The 20,187-nt window shown below is 51.5% G+C and overlaps 1 protein-coding gene and 2 non-coding genes across 3 annotated transcripts in view; all 3 read left to right on the forward strand.

Annotated features, from left to right (window-relative positions):
- The window catches only part of Trpm2 (transient receptor potential cation channel subfamily M member 2), a 43,392-nt gene extending 28,854 nt beyond the window's left edge, over positions 1 to 14,538 (forward strand). Inside the window, 12 exon segments of the mRNA XM_041634791.1 lie at positions 359 to 540; positions 746 to 878; positions 4,112 to 4,199; positions 4,829 to 4,916; positions 5,454 to 5,611; positions 6,364 to 6,440; positions 6,712 to 6,813; positions 9,235 to 9,321; positions 10,047 to 10,152; positions 11,312 to 11,413; positions 12,580 to 12,696; positions 13,639 to 14,538. Coding sequence (XP_041490725.1) covers positions 359 to 540; positions 746 to 878; positions 4,112 to 4,199; positions 4,829 to 4,916; positions 5,454 to 5,611; positions 6,364 to 6,440; positions 6,712 to 6,813; positions 9,235 to 9,321; positions 10,047 to 10,152; positions 11,312 to 11,413; positions 12,580 to 12,696; positions 13,639 to 13,785 — 1,387 coding nt within the window. The 3' untranslated portion in view covers positions 13,786 to 14,538.
- Positions 10,106 to 10,164, forward strand: LOC121435736. Its single transcript, XR_005972597.1, has one exon. It is a non-coding gene; the product is annotated as a Z6 small nucleolar RNA (small nucleolar RNA).
- Positions 11,280 to 11,355, forward strand: LOC121435738. The gene has a single exon (XR_005972599.1). It is a non-coding gene; the product is annotated as a Z6 small nucleolar RNA (small nucleolar RNA).
- Positions 14,539 to 20,187: the final 5,649 nt, after the last annotated feature.

Here is a 20,187-nt window from a genome sequence, read left to right on the forward strand (position 1 = left end):
CGTCCTCTACTGCTTCAAATCTAGACAGTCAGACAAGCTCTTCAGTGCTGTCCCCTCACAGACGCCGCCTTTGTTTATTCATGAGTACAAATCTAAAATCCCCGTGATTTCCTGTCCTTGCCCTTGCCCCGAAGCTGGCTGCCACTTGGCGGCGTTTGGCTTCCTTCCTGCTCACCTGCTTCTGCTGTACTTGGCCCTGGAATGTTGTGTCCCACAAACATTTTGATCCATATACCCCTGCCTCCTGGGGCCCGGAGAAATGGCTCAGAGGTTAAGAGCACTGGCTGCTCTTCCAGAGGTCCTGAGTTCAGTTCCCAGCAACCGTATGGTGGCTCACAACACCCCTGCTTCCTACCAGCTACACATTCCAGGAAGTGCAGGAACACACAGACCAGATCTGGAAGTTCCAGCGCCATGACCTGATTGAGGAGTACCATGGCCGGCCCCCGGCCCCTCCCCCCTTCATTCTCCTCAGTCACCTGCAGCTCCTGATCAAGAGGATTGTCCTGAAGATCCCTGCCAAGAGGCACAAGCAGCTCAGTGAGTCCCTCGCCCCCCCCCCCCCCGACACCGTGCAGTCCCACCATCCTGGGTGCAGTGTGGGGTTCCTTCCAGAGTCCTGGACCACGAGTAGATACACGGATGTCTCATGCTGCTGGGGTTTTCCCGCACCTGGTATGGACTAGTAGCTCCCTGGATCTGGATATGGGGTAATGGACCCTTGCTCACCCTATCCTGCCTACAGAGAACAAACTGGAGAAGAACGAGGAGGCGGCTCTCCTGTCCTGGGAGCTCTACCTGAAGGAGAACTATCTGCAGAACCAGCAGTACCAGCACAAACAGCGGCCAGAACAGAAGATCCATGACATCAGTGAGAAGTACGGACGTGGGGATCCCCGGGGAATGCATTAAAGTCATGTCCCGCAGCTCCAAAGCCACACCGAGTGCAGTCCCATGGGGGAGGAGGACTCATGCTCAACTTGTGCGAGAGAAAACCAGATGTCATTGTGTCTAGACAGGCAAACAGGGCACCTGGTGATGGGTCGTGGTGATAATGGTGATGAGGCTGATGTGACGTGACGGCAACATGACAATGATGTTAGGGCTGGAGGTGGTGCTGATGATAGCGATGATGTTGGTGATGATAATGGCTGAGATGATGGGGACTCTGGTGATGATGCTGGAAATGAGAGTGCTAGAGAGAACGGTGTCGGGAGTGACGGTGCTGCTCCTGATGGTGCTGGTAGTTTATGGTGACGATGATGGCAACATCAACAAACCTCCGTGAACTAGCTGATGATCAAAGCCCCTTGTACCTAGTATGACAAAGATTTCCCATTTGCTTGAGTTTGGGTACAAGGACATCAAGCTAGTCCTCGAGACGCCCTCTACTTCGAGCAGTTGTCTACTCAGTGTCCTTGCACTGAAGGGTCCTTCCTGCTCCCACACCCCCGTCTGAAGGCTGGCTGGCTGGCAGCTTTATTGGTGTGTGAGCTGATAGTTTTGTGAGTGCACTCTGTGGTGAGCCTAGCTCAGGTTCATTTGCGGTTTATTGGTGGTTTTGTAGATAAACTTGTTGGTTTGGTAACTGTATCTATTGATTGCTTGCTAATGTACTGTTATCTTTTGGTAACTGTGATAAAATGCCTTGACTTATAGAAGAGTTTATTTTGGCTTCCGGGTCCAGAGGGTTAGAGTACATAATAGGGGCAATAGCATGGCAGCCTGGTGACAGGCATTTAGCAGGAGCAGGAAGCTGAGAGCTCACACCCTGGATTGGAAACCCAAAACTGAGAGAGCAAATCTCAGAACCCACCAGCAACATACTTCCTCCAGCAAGAAAAACCCAAACCTTCCCAAACAGGGCCGTCAACTGGGTACCAAGTGTTGAGATGCCCAAGACTTAGATGGGAGGGCGTTTCTCATTCAAACCTCCACACTGGGCTGGGGTAGTGTCCAGCTGTCCCTCTATGAGCTGCCTGAGAGCAGGGACAGAATCTTACAGGGTCCCCACAGTAACTGACCCCCCAGAAAAACCCCAGAGCCACACAGAAACTCACTGAATGCTGTGTGGTCCTTGAGCTATGGTGTTGGCCTGGCTAGCCTGCGGCCATCTGGACTGTGTTCTTTGACATCACATTCTCATTGTCTATTTAAGGGCAGGTGCCAGGGTCCATGCAGCCCCTTAACTCCTGCTATTACCTGCTCATCAAGAATGGTTGTATGGTGCCATTTCATTTTGAATAATGTCTGTGCCCAATGCCCAGATATTGGGGTGTATGGTTCACAGGGAGATCCTGAAATGGGGCCCATGTCTGGATGCTCCATTACCAGGATGGTCTTGAAGTGGGATCAGTAGCGTTAACATGAGGGTTCTGACGGCACAGCGTCAAGGGCTTGCTGTGGACTGAACACGTGATCTGCTTCCCTACCCTAGCCTTTCTTACAAAGAGGTGTTGGTTATTCCATCTTTGCCACTGAGGAGCCAAAGACGCAGAAAAGGGACAGAAGTAGACTAGTCCAGTGTTCACTGCTGCAGAGCAAGCAGTATAGCCTGGACTTGGGGGTTTGTCCTGGTGATTTCACTGCCTGCTCTTCCAAAGGTCCGGAGTGCAATTTCCCACAACTACATGGTGGCTCAGAACTATCTGTAATGAGATCTGGTGCCTTCTTGAGGAAGAGACCTGGTCAGTCATCCTCATCAACTTAGACCATGAAACCCAATATGGACAAGTTCAACAGAACCGCCATATATGGGCTGCCCATGAATGCTTCAGCATTGCCAGGGCAGAAATTTTATTTTTGTTCCGGGTGATTTTCCGGTCTTCTGCTTCAGGGAACTAGGCTAGCTCTGAAGAAGTCAGTCACACAAACCAAGCCCACTCAGCCCTCACCCCAGATTTCCTTCCTTGAAGGAGGCTCGGAATGGATCCAAAGTCCAGTTTCCAGCCTGGAGCCTGGAGGAACTGGGCTTCTCCACTTATTTCCTCAGGTTGAAAAGGATTATTAAAATAGCAAATTTCCAAGATGGTCCTGACAGACATCTGGGGAAATACTATCTAGCATGCTAAGATGTAAGAATCTCTGGCCTGTTACCTAGAAGCCTTTAACAAAACTCTATGCACTCGGTCAGGGAGTGCTGTGAAACAGATGAGGGAGGGGGAGATGATGAGTAACCCCTCAAACCCAGTGAGGACCCAGCCACCCACAGCGAATATCTGAGGCCCAGGGGGTGCCCTGGTGTGGTCCCAGCTCCTCACCCACAGAGTATGGCTGGAGTTTGGGGAGTTTCTGACAGTCTAGATGGTTCCCATGGGTCACTGGGACTGAACCGTGGGGTTCCAAACACGCTATAAGTGTCACTATGACCTGTTTGTTCTCAAGGTTGTCTGTAACAAAAGGCAGGGGCGCCAGAGTGTCTTCTGGGGACTGAAGCAATGCAGTGTGTGCGGAAGTAGATGCCAGCACGCTCAGTGCCGTCCTTAGCTTCCCTTCCTCGGATGGCCGTTTAAAGTGGGCCACATCCCCGGAAACACGTTCAGATATTACGGTGTGGCTCACTTTATCACACAAGGATATCGCTGGCAGTTGGCACCTCAGGTTAGAGGAAATAAAGGGATCCCTGGGCAGAGCCACTTGGAGCTCAGCAGGCAGGCCTTGACTTGATGGTAGCTTTAACTGTAAACACAGCTGGCCACTGTAGGAAATGGGGGGGGGTTCTGGTGCAAACCAAACACTCCCCAAAAGTCCCAGTGCCCCACCTGCACCAGCCCAGCTGTCGCCACAATCTTTGCCATTCAAGATAGCTTTCAAAGCTCGTGGCCCAGCACCAGGTGGCAAATCTAGACAAATGAGCTACTGTGAATGCAGTCACCTCTCCCAGCTGACACTCTGATGGCCACGTGAGCCTGGGTTGCCCTTCTTCTGGGGCAGCTTTATTTTATGATAGAGATGTTGTAGATACTTCAAATTCTAAGACATAGTATTGACGTGAGAGCCAGTGGCATGCTATGCCTGGGCTGTTGGGTTTGCTGGGGCTGTCTGCAATTGAGGTATCATGTTTCCTATAATTGTCAGGGTCCCTAAAGCCTGTCTATTTGTCCTGTATCAGAGTGGACACCATGGTGGGTCTGCTGGACATGGACCGTGTGAAGAGGTCAGGCTCCATGGAGCAGAGGCTGGTCTCCCTGGAGGAACAGGTAGGTTGAGTTGGGGCCTGGTGGGACATTTTGTGGTGTGGTAACACTGATACCAAGAACTTTGGGGAAGGATAATGGAGGTCTGGAGGGGGGAGAGGGAAAGGGAGAGAGGGAGAAAGAGGAGAAATAGATACAGAGACAGACACAGAGAAAGAGGGGGGAGAGAGAGAGGGAGAGGAAGAAGGAAAGGGAGAGAGAGGGAAAGAGATATAAAGTCAGAGACAGGGACAGAGAAAAGAGGGGAGGAGAGAGAGAGAGAGAGAGAGAGAGAGAGAGAGAGAGAGAAAATTTTCCATTGGAGGGAACCCCTTTTTTCTCTAGAAAATTATACCCAAGCTTTTTTCCAATGAGCTTCCCCCGGGTTTGAACAGTGAGGTCCCCACATCAGTACACACCCCTGGCAGTCCCAGGACCCTTATCTATTTGAGGCCACTTCTTAGACATGTCTTGAGACTATGTCTTAACTTTGCCTGAGGCCAGAGGACCAACCCCAAGTTCTCCTCTGAGGCTGCATGGCCCAACAGGGTGCCTGGGTCACTTGGGGAGTGAGGCCAGTCCTCCACGTCATAAACCACATGCAACGTGGGCCACAGGTGCCAACTTAGTCTTTCTTGGGGCATGCCATCCAGGTAGCTCAGACAGCCAGAGCTTTGCACTGGATCGTGACAACCCTGAAGGACAGTGGCTTGGGCTCGGAGGCCGGTGTGCTGACCCTGGGTGAGTAGATGGTCTCTCAATAGCTTTCTTTATTGATCTGTATGGTTTGGAGTCTGAGAGATGGCTTGGCAGGAAAGGCTGTTAGAGGGGTTTTGGCTGTAGCTACCTCAATGCCTTGTAGGGCCAGCTCTCACCTCTGCCTATGAGCTGAGCAGGTCTCTCCTGGCTTGAGCAGTTACTGGACTCCTGGGGACAGCATATTTTGCCCCCTTGACCTCCTTTTACATGTCTTGCTATTGGAGGCAGGGAGCAGTTCTAGGGGACCGAGACGATCATGTTCGTCAAGGCATAGAAAGCAAAGCCCGTTTCCTTAGATGTGCAGTTAGGAAATGGAAACAAATGGTCTTCCTTAGGTGTGGCTGCCCCGTAGGGAGCAAACTTGCCCCTATTAATTGGACAGGCCCTGCCACTCACTGCTGAGACATTTAAGGATGGTTTCAGTAGAAGGCATCTGCTAGGTTGTCCTTCTGTGGCTGAGAAGCCTGGGCTGGCACATGGGGTCTTGGAGCTGGCATTCACACATGTGTCTGTGTCTAGCATCCCAAAGGGCTTTTGATGAACCGGACGCTGAACTGAGTATCAGGAGGAAAGCAGAGGAGCCAGGAGATGGCTACCACGTGAACGCCCGGCACCTTCTCTACCCCAATGCCCGCATCATGCGCTTCCCTGTGCCCAACGAGAAGGTGCCCTGGGAGGTGAGTATAACTCTCTTATGGGAATTAACACAGGAGGGGCTTGACTCTGGGGGAGGAGAGGTCCGTGTTCATAGTGGCCTCTACCCACTATAGCCTCTCTGGTCATCTATGCATTAGATGAGGAAACTAAGCAAGGCATGAGAGGTTAAATCACATGAGCCATACAGCCAACGTGTGGAAGAGCCTGGTGCCGTACCCTGGTCTTACAGAGCCGTGGCCCAGGGCTGCTCCTGTAGCTCCTCATGTCCCAGCTGTGTTGGGCCTCTCATCCCATCCACGCCTTCTTGTTCTTGACTCTTTGAGCAACTACTACCACCTTTTTGAGCGCGGCGCAAAAAGAGAAACCCATACACAGAGATAACAGCACTGGGGAGTTCACCTGCTTGCCATTGCAACCCCCAAGGTTTCTCTCAGTTCTTCTGGAACATTCTAGCCTAAAGCTCCCTTTTTGCTTTCTCTGCTGTGTGGAGTTTTTATTTTTTCCTCTAGGGACCTGTGCAGTCCTGGTCCCACCCCTGGAAGGTTTTAGATCATCCATCGCAGTGCTCGCTGCAATGGGCTGATCCCATTGGAGTGCTCACCTGGAATCCTTCCTTAGCTTTCCAATGCGGGGAGTACACACTTGGGGAGGGCATTTGGTCCTGATTGGGTAGTGGCCTTGGCTGTAGCTGTTCTTGGACCAATTGTAGCACCCAGGCCTCACTTGCCTGGGAAAGGAACAAACCCTGAGGAACCTACTTGCTTTGTTGCAGGCGGAGTTTCTGATCTACGACCCCCCATTTTACACAGCTGAGAAGAAGGACGTGGCCCTCACAGACCCTGTGGGAGAGTGAGTGGCCCCTCCTCCAGAGCAACCCTAGAATTTACCTGGAGCAGGCCCAGGCAGGCTCTGCCTCATCTGCCCCAGGGACCCCAGGGCAGCCCTTTCTGTCCTGGGCACAACTCATCCTGACAATGGACATGACTTGTGGCCAGAGGTCCCTTTCACAGGAAAGGCCTGTGGCCACTGAATTTGAGCCGCCCATAGAGGCCGAGTCCCTGTCCCTCTGCTCTGCCATATCCTTGCTCTTATTGGGACATGTCCTCTTCCTTTCCCCCAGCACGGCAGAGCCCCTGTCTAAGATCAGCTACAACGTCGTGGATGGACCAACGGATCGTCGCAGCTTCCATGGAGCCTATGTGGTCCAGTACGGGCTGCCCTTGTGAGTATGCCCAACCTTAGCTGGCATTCGTAAGCTGGCCTTTGGGGTGAATTCATCTCTGAGCAAGCTGGCGTTTCTTTCTGGTAAAAGCCAACAAGAGAAAAGGAGACTTAACTTGTGTCATTGAGAAGGCTCCTGGATCTACCCTAGCTGGGTCTCAGGTATGTGGGTCTTTTGGTACCTGGGAACTTTGCCTCATGCTTGATAAAGTGGGAATCACAGCCAAGCATAAGGAAAGCACTCTGCTGCCAGGTGCATGGCTGGTAGGCCCACATTAGGGATGGTAACCGTGCCCAGCATCTGTGATGGGCCCTTTATGTGAAGACAGCAAGAGACCCATAAACACCACTATGCTTGCAGATGTAGGATGTGGCCAGCAGGGGGCGCAGTGGAGCAGAGGATGCTGTGGGGCCTGAGGGAAGGAGGACGCAGGCTGGTTTTGGAGAATGAACAGACTGGGCTGTTGTCCCTGGAGCCAGAGGTGGGAGCAGCAGGGGAGAGGTAGCATGAAATAGACCAGGGCTCTAGCCTGGGTGCCCTCATGATGGGGCCATGATAGATGGGGGAAGAGTGCTTAGGAAGGAAGGAATGTCAGTTGTGGGATGAGTGACCGACAGCAAGGGAGAAGGAGCAATGCTGAGGTGACAGGTACATTCCTGTTGTCACAACAGCTGTGTAGAAACAGGTGAGCAGGAGGGACCTGATAGGGCTCAGGGTGGTCCCGTGCTTGTGCACAGGTAGAGCAGAGGCGTTGGGTGTCACTTGTTAACTTACTCTTTGAGGCATGGTCTCTCAGTGAGACCAGAGCTCACCAGTTGGTTGGACTGACTGGTCAGTGATCCTCCTGTCTCTGCGAGCACACCGTGTTCCACACTGACCTTTTTTTACATGAATTTTGAGGATTTGAACTTAGGTCCTCAAGCTTGCATGGCTAACACTTTGCCTACTGAGTCATCTCCCAGCCCCAATAATTTTTATATAATAGCATACTTACATAGTTAGGACTCGAACTGCTTTTTAAATTATATTTCCCTGGACATAGTTTCCATCTGTGAACTCATTGGCTACATCTGTTTTATGTTGCCCCTAATAGAAAACCGGAGACTAAGTAGGTTATGAAAAAGAAAGGTTGATTTTTTGGCTCACGGTTCTGGCCTAGTGTCAAGGGCTCACATCCAAGGATGCATCCTTGCTGATGGAGGTGCAGGATGTCACACAGCTAGGACCGTCTGTGAGAGCAGTCACTTCCTGAAGGCCCCACCTGCCCCCAGGGCCCCATGCATCTAACGATAGGATGGATCTGACGTGAGCTTTGGTGGAGACAAGAGCAGATCATAAGGAAGCGTTAGCCTCTTTTCTTCTCCACAGTAGTGTTTGAAGCGAGTGTTTCTCACTGAGCTACACAGCTGAAGTGGGGGGTGAGGTGGGAAAGGCCCATCCAAGGTGGAGGAGGTGCTGGGCCCGTCAGCTTTCCATCATTACAAAACCCCTAGGACAGCCATCTGAGAAACAAAGAACTGTCACGGTGGGCTCGTGGGCTCGTCGGGAAGCTTTTAGTTCAGACTCAAGGTGGTTCTGGTGGCCCTGTGGGGGTGTAACCCCACCATGGCAGGATGTGGCTGGGAAACAAAAGAGAGAGAAAGGAAGCTGGGGCTCCTTTGCCACCTTAAAGGACACCCCACTGACCTAAAGCCTTCCACCAGGCCTCACCTTCAAAGGGCTCCACCTTCCAAGAGCTCCATGCCAGTACCAACCCACTGGGTGGTGTGGGAACACCAGGACCTCAGTTGAGCAGTTGAGATAGGGAAGGGAGGGAGGGCGTCAGGGAGCACTAGGAGCTGTGGAAGGAAGGAGAGCCCGTCTACAGGACGGCTCCTGGCAAGTGGCTAATGTGGAGTGGTGGGCTGAGAGGGTCCTATGTGGTGGTGGCTGCACCTGTCCTGTGGTGGCACAGGGGTGTGTCTCCCCATTTTGTGTTGAAGTCACGAGACCCACCAATTCTTAGACCTGATTTGGAACGGAGTCTGGTGGAATGAGAGGAGAGAGGGGTCCTAGCTCAATGAGAGGCCCCTTGCACTGCCTGCAATTAGCACTCTGCTCCCGGGGTACAGTGAGTCCGTGTATCCACAGCCTGGTCCCCATCATTTGTGGCCCACAGCCACTGGACATAGGCCTCTGAGTTTTTAACCCTAGCTGTGGAGGAGGGCTGGCCATGGTGGTTGCACACTGATCAGAAGCCTTGGCTTTACCCTCTGGAGATCTCAGCAGGGCCAGGACAGGTGGGCAGGAGCTGGCACACCATCCCTGCTGTGCCCATTGTGACTCGGCCCCACCTGCCCATGTCCCTACCCAGTTTTCCTCCTAATACTGTCCTAATCTCACTATCAAGTATAGTGGCTAAGTTAATCCTTTCTAACCTAGGAACCCCATGGGCCGTACGGGGTTGCGTGGACGCGGGAGCCTCAGCTGGTTTGGACCCAACCACACCCTGCAGCCGGTGGTTACTCGGTGAGCCCTATGTCTGACATCTATGCCTTGGTTCCAAAGATACCCCAACCCCATGTGTTCTGAGGGCCTAGAGAATGGTGTTGGTGCTTGATACTCAGTGGAAGCCTGTGGAAAAACAGACACATACCCTGCACCCAATCATCTTTGAGAAAGCTCAGGCTACCCTTTCCCTCCTGAAAGCTGCATACGTTTCTTAAGGTACCCCCTTAGTCCTACTAGAGGGCTGATCAAAACTGTCTCAAGCCTCTACTAAAGAGAAAGTTATAGAAATGACAAAACCCACCCACGATGCACCCCTGTCCACACTCTTACACAGCTTTGCCCCCACACCCACGGGTGCCACCCTTAAGCCTTTTAACAGTATGTTTCCAACCCTGGGTCCCCCTACCTTCTGGGCAGGTGCTGTCTGGCTGCACTTGGGGAATCTCCTGGGGGTCCTAGCCTATGTTTCACTGAAGCCCAGCAAGGCACTAGGCTCTCAGGGACAGAGAGCTGTAGCCTTGAGGAAAGACTTTCCCCCTGTGGCTTCTGTTTCTACTCTGCCTTGGGATTAGGTGCTTAGGGAAGAAGATGGGGAAGGGGGCAACAGAGGGGAGAGAAGAATGGGGGTGGAGGTGGGAGTATTGGCTGTGGGGGATGCTGCCTCCAGGCCCAGCCAGTCCCTGCCAGCTGCTCTGCACAAGGGCGCCCATTGCCCTGCAGGTGTAAGTGGGTCCCCCATGTAGGTGGAAGAGGAACCAGGGTGGAGCCATCTGCCGGAAGAGTGTCAGGAAGATGCTGGAGGTGCTGGTGATGAAGCTGCCTCACTCCGAGCACTGGGCCTTGCCTGGGGTAAGCCAGGCACCTTATCTGTCCTTCACACTCACTGCATGTATACTAGCCACCCACAGTCACTGGCAGGGACAGTCCCAGCCTCCCATCGCCCTGGATGGGCTGATATGGTACCGTGCTTCTTGAGAGCTCCCTCCCTGGCTTCCCCACAGGCTCACATCCCAGGCCAGGCTTCCTGGGGTGGCAGAGCTCAGTACTGGGACAGCTTAGTACTGGCTTAGATGTGGATTGCTCTCCCTCTCTAGATTCTGAGTTGAGCCCTAAAGGCAGAAGGGTGCTATTTAAGGATTAATGGTGGGGTGTTGCATGGGCCTTTGGCACAGGAACTAATACTGGCTGTAGGACTGAAGGTGAGAGACCCTTTGGTAATGACAGAATTGGGGTGCAGAGGTCCAGGTCATTCATACCAGTGTGACTCCATTTTTTTCCCAGATCAGCTTGTCCTGCTCCCAACATGTCTAGGTCCAGCTTATAGCAGGGGTCAGAGAGCCCTGTCCTGTCAGGAGAACCAAGTCTAGCCTGGCCCTGTCTGTGGTACACAGCATCTGTGATGCAGTCCATCTGTCAATGCACCTCCTCTGTCCCTGTTCCCTGGGTCTGTGGTTTTTTCCAACTCAACTGCTATCCTGCCCTTAAGACATCTGTCTATCCCATGGCTCAGAGGTTGCCTTGGTAGGAGACCATGTCCCTGTAGTGACTTGGAACAGTGATGTCAACCAGGGTCTTCGAGCTAGAGGGTGAATTACAGGACCAGGGCAGCATCTGGGCTTTCTGGGCGCTGAGAGCCTAGCAACAGGGACCAGGCAGAGGGGACTGAGGACAGGCAGGCAAACAATTTGGATATGATACCTGCCCGGTTCTGGTGCTGGGAAGTGGTGGGAGGGCTCAATTGCCTTCATGGAGTCACAGTGGCTGTCCCTGCCCTCTTTAGCCCCACGCTCCTGCTCAGGCTGTGGATTGATGACGCGGATGGTCGGTCTGGGCAGTGTCACACAGCCAGAGAGCTGATTCTAGACTGACAGATACTGCTGCCTTCAGCTTTTCAGGGGGCTGGCTGGCTGCCTACACTGGGCAGGTGGCCAGAAGAGATGGGTTCCTGGGTTGCCCGGGATCCATCTTGCATGCCTTGTTCACTGGCCTTCACCTCTTCTCTGCTCAGGGTTCTCGGGAGCCAGGGGAGATGCTGCCACGGAAGCTGAAACGGGTCCTCCGGCAAGAGTTCTGGGTGTCCTTTGAGACCTTGCTGGTGCAAGGTACAGAGGTAGGGCCCACTTATGCATGGATTCCTGTGTGTTGAGCTCCTGTGCTGAGCCCCTGCATGTCAATCAACGCCATCCTGGATCCTTAGGCAGGGCTCAGATGCTTACTTCTTTATAGGACCCTCCACCCGCCCCCCTGCAGCCAGACTCTCTGTACACAGATATGCACGTTCCTGATGGATGTGGGCCATGAGCAGCCTATGACCTGCTTCTTCTCAGCAGCTGAGATGCTGTATTTAAGTCCAGATTTGTAAATTCACCTCCCTATTTGTCGGGACCAACGTATTCCTGCATATACTGTGATCGATCTCAGCAGCCCTCTGGGGGTGGTTCAGCTGTTCTGTGTCTTAGAAAGAAACAACGGTGGTGGCTGGTGAAGCCCTCTGTTTCCTAGAAGTCACACAATTTTGAATGGTGTCATCGGCACAGTGCACGGGACACCACTGCCTTTTCTCTTACAATTTAAGTCTTAAGTTCTTCTCTTAGCAGAGTAAAATTCATATAACGTGAATCTGGAGGGACTCCATGGATAAACAGGGACACACCCAGCAACAGGGCCAGAATGCTTGCATCTCACCCTCTTTGAGAAAGCCTGGGCTATCCCCCTTCCCACAGGGGCTGCTTAAGTTTCCTGGGCTCTATCCTTAGCTCCACCAGGGGGCTGACAGAGACTTAGTCTAGAATGAACAATTCCCTCACACTGATAAACTCCTAACACTCTGTGGCCACCATCCCTATCTGGGCCCAGCATGTCTCGTCATCCCAAAGAAGCGTCCGTGCCCTGGGGTGGCCATCTGCCTTTATCTCTAGGATTGCTGGTCTGAACTCTCGTTTTGAGGGGGATGTGTGGCAGTGACCTCCGCTGGGTTCTCAAACAGGATCCTTGAGATGAGGACTCTGATCCCCAGTACAGGCAGTCAGGTCCTATGCTTGACTTGTGCCAGAGCCCATTTGTGGTGTCAGGAGGCTGTGGGGCCTGAGACTGGCCAAGGAGAAAGCATGTAGCAGGCAGCCTCAAGCAGGGGGGCAGGTCAGGGGATTGAACAGCCAGCCATGTTCAGACCCTGGCCCAGGAGGCCCTCCCTGTGGATCTGAGCTCTTCCACCATGGCCTGGGAGTCAGGACCCCATAACTGGATCAGATAGCTCACCCCTGTACTGGCCCCCAGGTGTATAAAGGGTATGTGGATGACCCAAGGAACACAGACAATGCCTGGATTGAGACGGTGGCTGTCAGCATCCATTTCCAGGGTCAGAACGATGTGGAGCTGAAGAGGCTGGAAGAGGTATGAGCCTGGCCTCCACATGGTGGAATGTTCTGGACACATCTCTGGGTCCTCCTGGTAGCGGTCTACCTGGAGTCTTGACAGAGCTGCCCATGGGTGGGGAGGCTGAGGCAGGTGCTCAGTCTGGAGGGACCAAAGGGGCAGCAGGGAGAGGTCAGAGAGCCACAGTAGGGGCCTGGACTACTGGATTGTGCTACAGGTGGTGAGGAGATATATTAGTTATTTTTCTGCTTATTGGTTACATTGCTGTGACCAAATACTTGAGAGAAAGCAGCGTCAGGAAGGGTCTATCTTGACCCTTGACTCGCAGTTGTCATGGCTGGGAAGTCTTGGCAGCAGGAACATGAAGCAGGTGGCCACGCTGCACCTGCAGCCAGGAGAATGCTGGTGCTTAGCTCAACTTCCCCTCCTTATGTGTCCCAGGACCCCCTCTCAGGGAATGGTCCGCACTCAGAGGGGACCTTCCTTTCTTAGTAATCCAATACACCCTCTCATAGACTTCCCTGGGGATTTGTTTCCAAGGTGATTCCAGATCCCATCAAGTTGACCGTCAGTATTAACCACCGTAAAGAGGACTTGGGGATCGTGTTCAGAGAGAGGCTGGCATGGCCTTCTCCACTGTGGTCCCTTTATGGGACAGTTGTCCCCTGGCACTGAGAGCCGTTCCTCCCTCCTGCTGATCTGGAACCAGGGTGGGGAAGTCCCACTCTGTGAAACCCAGGTTGTCCTGGCAGGACAAAGGCTTCTGAGTAAGGCCACATCTCCTTAACTCACTTTGGTCTACGGGTCCCAACAGGGCCACCAGCTTAGGCACCCAGAACAGGCGATCTCACGTCATATAGTGAGCTGGCTATGGGCGGGAGGCAATCTTGTAGGCTGCCTTGGCCCCTGCAGCCTGAGGATTCAGGTTGCTGGGTGGACATGGGCTGTTTGTCCTTGCAGAACCTGCACACCCACGATCCAAAGGCATCAAGCTGCGGCCTGCAGACATCTACTGAATGGCAGGTGGTGGACAGGCGCATCCCCGTGTACGCAAACCACAAGACCATCCTCCAAAAGGTGGCCTCGCTGTTTGGAGCTCACTTCTGACTGTGGGTTCTGGTGGAAGCTTCAGGGGCAGGAGTGGCTATCCACCAATGCCCCCCAACACTTGGACTGCTTTATCTTGGTCTGATTGGCAGGTTAGGGTACTGGGTTGGGGTGGTAGGTTGTGGTGCTGGGTTGAGTGACCACAGGGATCTTAACAGGTCCCTAGAAGTGGTGTCCTGAAAGTCACCTCTGCTATAAGACAGCATGAAGACAGAAGTACATTTAGTGGCTCCTGGTGCCCATGTCCTCAGGTGCCATGCCTTGACTTGGGCTTTATGGGGCCCTGTCCAGCAAGATGCTGCCACTACCCATAATCCTGACTGGAAGTACTACCTCTGGGGCAGGCACTTTCCCCTGGAGAGACCTTGGTCCTCATTGTGGGAGCCTTCTGTCCCAGGCAGAAGGTAGATAGAGGCTGCGCCTCCTTCAGGAAAAGACACTAACCTCATGACTCCTGGCTAGTGCTGGGTCACAGGCATTGGGGGAGGCAGTGAGGACTTTGAGCTGGATGACTGCCATCCCTGGACTTCAGAAGTGCTCTTCTGGAAGCACTCAAACAGAGCTTCCCCTAACTCCAGCTGACTACAGAAGGTACTAGAAGAAGACAAGGCATCGTGTCATGGCCTCTAGAGGAATGTACTGTTGGGAATGCTAAGCTTTCTCTGACAGATGGCCAGAGACTCAGGGATTGGTACTGGCTATGAGATCAACTCTACAGCCAGGGTAGGGGTGGGCAATGTTGGGGTTTAATGGGATGGGACAATAAAAAACTGGGTATGATCAATCTATCTAAAAAGTAGTCTTGGGAGAGGTCAGGACTCAACTTGCACCACCATGAACAGAAGAAAGCTTGCGAGCTCTGGGGTGGTCAGGGCCTGCTCCAGTGGACCTGGGGGCACATCCTGAGCTGCTCTGAGCCAGTGGAGGCAGCCTGGTTCCCAGGAATGAAGCCTGGATGCCCAAAGGGATGTGATCTGATTGAGGGTCTCTGGGAAGTGACAGGTAGCCCAGCAAGGGTTGCTGTGTGGCTCCCTGGAAGCTGGGAGGACACTGTCCTAGGTTGTCCTTTTGCCAGGTCAGGCTTCAAAGCAAGGCAAAAAGCCAGGAATTCTAGAGGATTCAGGAAGCCCTCGAGATCCAGGAATCCTAAGAGATCTAGGAATTCTGGGAGAAACAAGGATTCCAGTGGTACAGCAGGCTCTGTACAGTTGAGAAAGACTATCTTAAAGACAGTTGGCTCTGCTCTGGCTGGCTTCGTCACTCCTTGGCCACCCCGTGTCCTAGAACGGAGTCACCACATGTGCTGATAGTACAATGGGAAAGCCATGGGTATGGAGCAAGCATATCGGAGTGAAACAAGCCAATCACACGTCCATCAGCTGAGAGACGCAGGCCATTTTTTCCTTCAAGAGTACCTCCACAATGACAACACCTCCCCTCCCATTGAGTCCCACCTCCTGAAGGTCCAAGCACCTTCTAGCAGTACCATGTTAGGGACCAAGCCTTCAACGTTCAAGTTGTGAACCCAAATACCTAGGTCCAAGAAGGCAGGAGATGAGAAACCCAGGAGATGAGAAAGCAAAGATGCATTGAGAGATTGCATGGAACCCTTCTCTCTCCCAGCTGTCCTTTAAAACAAGGCAGCAATGCCAGGAGACACCGACCAAACAGCTGCAGACTAGCTGAAATGCTGACTCAGTTTCTCTGGATTCCCCATAGCCATCTTTGTCTTTGGGTCCCATCACACTGAGATAGGTGTCACCGACTTCTTAGCTTCCTCTACCTGCAGCAGTGACTCAGACTTTGGCTGTCTGTAGTGATCTTTTCACTGTCGAGCATCCTGTCATTCTGGACAGTGTATTCGGTTTGAGTGTGTCTGCTGTCTGCGTGAGGGGACTCACTGGGTAGGACATCACCAGAGCAGGGCTGTACCCTTCTCGAAGGGTAGCTACTGTCTTTCTGATCACTAAAGACATGCATCCAGTGTGATGACTAATCATTGTAAACTTGACTGGAGTTAGAATCATCTAGAAGATGGGAGAACACCTCTAGACAATCCTATGAGAATATTTCTAGAGGAGTTTACCCGAGGCAGGAAGACCCAACCTAGGGTATAGGCTGAATAAAAGAGGAAAAGGGAAAAAGGCAGCTGAATGCCACCATTCAACCATTTTTGCTTCCTAGTCCTCTAAGATGGGAGTAAGCAAGTCTTGAACAAATCCTGCCTTCTGGGCTATGGATGGACGCCTGCTATCATACCTTCCCCACCAGGAGGACAGCCTCAAACTGTTAACCAGAATAAATCCTCCTATCAGTCACTTGTCACATTGTTTTCCAATGAGAAGAACAGCCAGCACACTCGGCCACATAGACGGCGCTTTCTCCACTGTAGAGTTATCAGTTTTCCCTTTGGAGTTGATTGGTTTTGAGAGGTGCATCAACACCGTGGGACCCTGAAGGAAGTGGCTTGAAATAGAAAACCCTGCTATGTGAAGAGGAAGACAGAAGGGGTCATCCTACCCTAACTTGACCAAAAGGAAGCAGGCTGTATTAACAGCATACAAGGGGGATTTCCAGGAACACACAGCCAATTCACAGTGATAATAGGGTCAGTTAGTCAAGAATACACATGGTCAGAACATAAGGTTCAAAATGAGCAAAACAGATGCCAGTGGGGCTGGGGAGACGGCTCAGTTGGTAACACACTTGTGGTACAAGCATGAGAAACTGGGTTTAGATCCCCAGCACCCATGTGAAAAGAGTCAGCACAGCAGCTTGTACCCGTAACTCAGTGCTGGGAAGACGGAGATGGGGGGATTGCTGGGGCTTGCTGGCCACCTGGACTAGCCAAACTGGTGAGCACTGGATTAAGTGAGAGACACTGTCTCAAAAACTAAGGTGGAGACTGAGGAATACACTCAACAACAACTTCCGGTCTACACTTGTGTCCACACACACACACACACGAAAAGCTGACTAATTTACAATTTTTTTTTTTTTTTGATTTTCGAGACAGGGTTTCTCTGTAGTTTTTGGCGCCTGTCCTGGAACTAGCTCTTGTAGACCAGGCGGGCCTTGAACTCACAGAGATCCTCCTGCCTCTGCCTCCAAGTGCTGATATTAAAGGCGTACGCCACCACCATCCAGCTAATTTACAATTTTTTTAAATTTATTTCTTAACATTTTGTTTTAGCTGGGAAGTGGTACACACCTTTAATACCAGCACTAGGGAAGTAGAGGCCGGCAGATCTTGGAGTTCAAGGCTAGCTTGTTCTACCGAGCAAGTTCCAGGATAGCCAGGAAGAGAAACCCTGTCTTGAAAAAAATCAACCAAACCAAACAAAACCATTTTATTTATTATTGTGCTATGTGTGTGTGCATGCGTGTGTGCACCACAGCACACATGGAGGCCAGAGGACAACTTTGTAGAGTCAGTTCTCTCTACTTTGGGGGGATTCTGGGAACTGAACTCAGGTCATCAGGCTTCAGTAGGTGCCTTCACCAACTGGGCCATCATGATGACCCTAATCTACAATTACATCACGATGACCTTAATCTCCAATTACATAATGATGACCCTAATCTCCAATTACATCACGATGACCCTAATTTCCAATTACAACACGAAGACCCTAATCTCCAATTACATCACGATGACCCTAATCTCCAATTACAACACGATGACCCTAATCTCCAATTACATCACGAAGACCCTAATCTCCAATTACAACACGAAGACCCTAATCTCCAATTACATCACGATGACCCTAATCTCCAATTACAACACGATGACCCTAATCTCCAATTACATCATGATGACCCTAATCTACGATTACATCATGACAACCCTAATCTATAATTACAACTAGGGAATCAATTCCCGCACTTCAGTAACTTTCAGAGCAAGCGGGTGAGTTGGTAATTCCAGAAGCTACTCTGTAATATAGCTAGCAGTTTCCATCCCACAGACACAGAACACACCTCAGACTGTACGCAAGCCATCTCCAGATTCTGGACCATAAATGGGTCTCAGTAAAATTAAGAGGACCTGAAACATAGACTATATCTTCTGACAATGGATCTAATTAAATTAGTAATGATAGAAAGATTGCTGGAAATTTTCCAAACATCTGGAATTTGAATGACATACTGTTAGACCCATGGATCAAATAAGAAATAGAGAGGTTGATGAGATGGCTCGGAGGGAAAAGCATGCTTGCTGCCAAGCCTGAGGACCCAGGTGTGATCCCTAGGACCTCACGGTGGAAAGACCCTGCTTCTCTAAGCTGTCCTCTGACCTCCACACACTTGGGTGGCATTTGCCTGATCATACAAACACAAAATAAATATTCATTTAAAAAAGCAGAATGAAAGGTTATAGAGTATTTAAAACTTGATGATAATAAAAAATATTCCAGGTTCTGGGAAGCAACTGGAACAGGATGAGTTGGGGGCGCCTCTGCTGGAAAGGGAAGCAGAGTCTGGGAGCTTGGCCTCTAGTTGAAGAAACTAGAAAGGCAAGAGGCAGCTAAACACATGTGAACAAAGGCCAGAAGAAAGTTCAGAGCGCGAATCAACAGTGGAGAAGCCACTTAAACCAAAAATTGTTCCAAGGATTATCAGCCAGTACGTGTGTGTCCTAAATTATCAGAGAGAAAGTGCAGGGCACTGGAGAAGTCAGCCACGAGAGCAGTGCCAGTCCCGCTCATTTCATGGACACTGGAAGGGCTATAGGACCGTGAAAAGGTTAAAGGTATTATGAACTCATTTATGCGACAGCTCGGATGAGATGGAAACTTCCTCGAGGGATAGAAAACATCAGGCTAAGGGGGAAAACTCGGCACTTGTAAATGTGCTAAATAATTCTACTGCATACAAAGATGATGACATCATGAGTAAGGATGCTTTATCCCCAAACAGAGGCCACTTTAACACTTGAAGATCAATTGCTATATAATCCCATGTTACCAGACTTGTGAAAACAAAATCCAACATCCACTTCTGCTTAAAAAGATATTCTCAGAAAACTAGAAAAAGGACTGTTCTCTCTACATGCAAAAAAAAAAAAAAATGGGTGTCCTATCTCATGTCTCACGCAGCGCACCCAGACCAGCTCCAAGCCCAGACTCACATGCAAATCTGAGCACCTGTAAACTTTATCTCAGGCAAAGACATATTACATATAACACCCAAAATCATAATCCTCCAAAGAAAGAAAATCGCTAAGTTAGACTCCCTCAAAATTAAAAACCAGCTGTGGGAAAAACTGTCAAGAGAATGAAGAGACAGTTGGCATAGACTGAGGAACAGCGTTTACAAACCATGCGTCTGAGACCCGGGTTTCCAAAGAACTCTCACAACTCAAAAGGAAGGAAAACAAACAGCTAGAAGAAGAGCCATGGAGCGGACAGGAAACAGCAGAGCACAGACCCACACCACAGGTCAAGCCGCCACTCCACACCCAGAGTGTCTCTGATGACAGCTACCGGCCCATCAGGGGCCATTGGCCGTTTGTCTGTGTTGTCAGTGGGGTGTGACATGGAACCAGAAGTCAAACACTGCTCATATTGATCAAGACTGCTGCATCCTGCTTCCATTGCCCTTCCATTACAGTCCCAGATCAAAATCCAGCTGAACAGGTGAGCAGACACAGAAACCGGCACACTGGACCTAGGAACCGCCCCGAGAGTCACTCAGCGTGGTGAGCCTCGAAATAAGGAGAACCTATGTGATAGGAGGCCATTTATAGACGTCGTGGGAAACGCTTACTCCACGGTCCAAGGAAAGCAGGTGACAAGGGGAGACTGGGGTCCTCCTGAGGCCGGTAGTGATAGGGTGGGAGCTGAGGATCAGGTCCCAGGTCGGCGCCCCGTCCACCTTCCTAGGGTGCCACCACTTTGGATCTGGGATTTGGGGTGAGAGACGTCAATCAGGTGGTGAGGACGCTCAGGACTGGGCTTGGCCACGTGACACGCCTCGGACACTCCCCTTACCAATGCCCTAGAAAACAGCTAAACCCTCCCTTGCCATCTCAGGCCCCGCCCAGACTCCGCCCTGTCAGGTCAGTTCAAATACCAGGCCCCGCCCCTCACACAGAACTCTGCCCATAACCTTGCGCACCCTTTCTCAGTCTCCGCTCTTTATGTTCTGGTCCCATCTTTTATCGTTTTTATGAACTCTGTTCAGCCTTTCCTTATTCAATCCTCACCCCCTACCCAGATCCTTCCACTTAAGGCTTTAGCTCTTATCAAACAGAACTCTCCCCTACCCAGTCCCTCCTTCAACAGGCCCCGCCTATCGATCACGGACCGCCCATCTGAGACCACGCCCCTCAACACTCAGACCACGCCCTTACCTGACACTTCTCACCCACAAAAGGCTCCGCCCTACCCCCACCCCCCA

This window comes from Microtus oregoni, unplaced genomic scaffold (genome assembly GCF_018167655.1).
Source record: "Microtus oregoni isolate MIOR12 unplaced genomic scaffold, Mior012 000046F_ref0000063, whole genome shotgun sequence".
NCBI classification, from domain to species: domain Eukaryota; kingdom Metazoa; phylum Chordata; class Mammalia; order Rodentia; family Cricetidae; genus Microtus; species Microtus oregoni.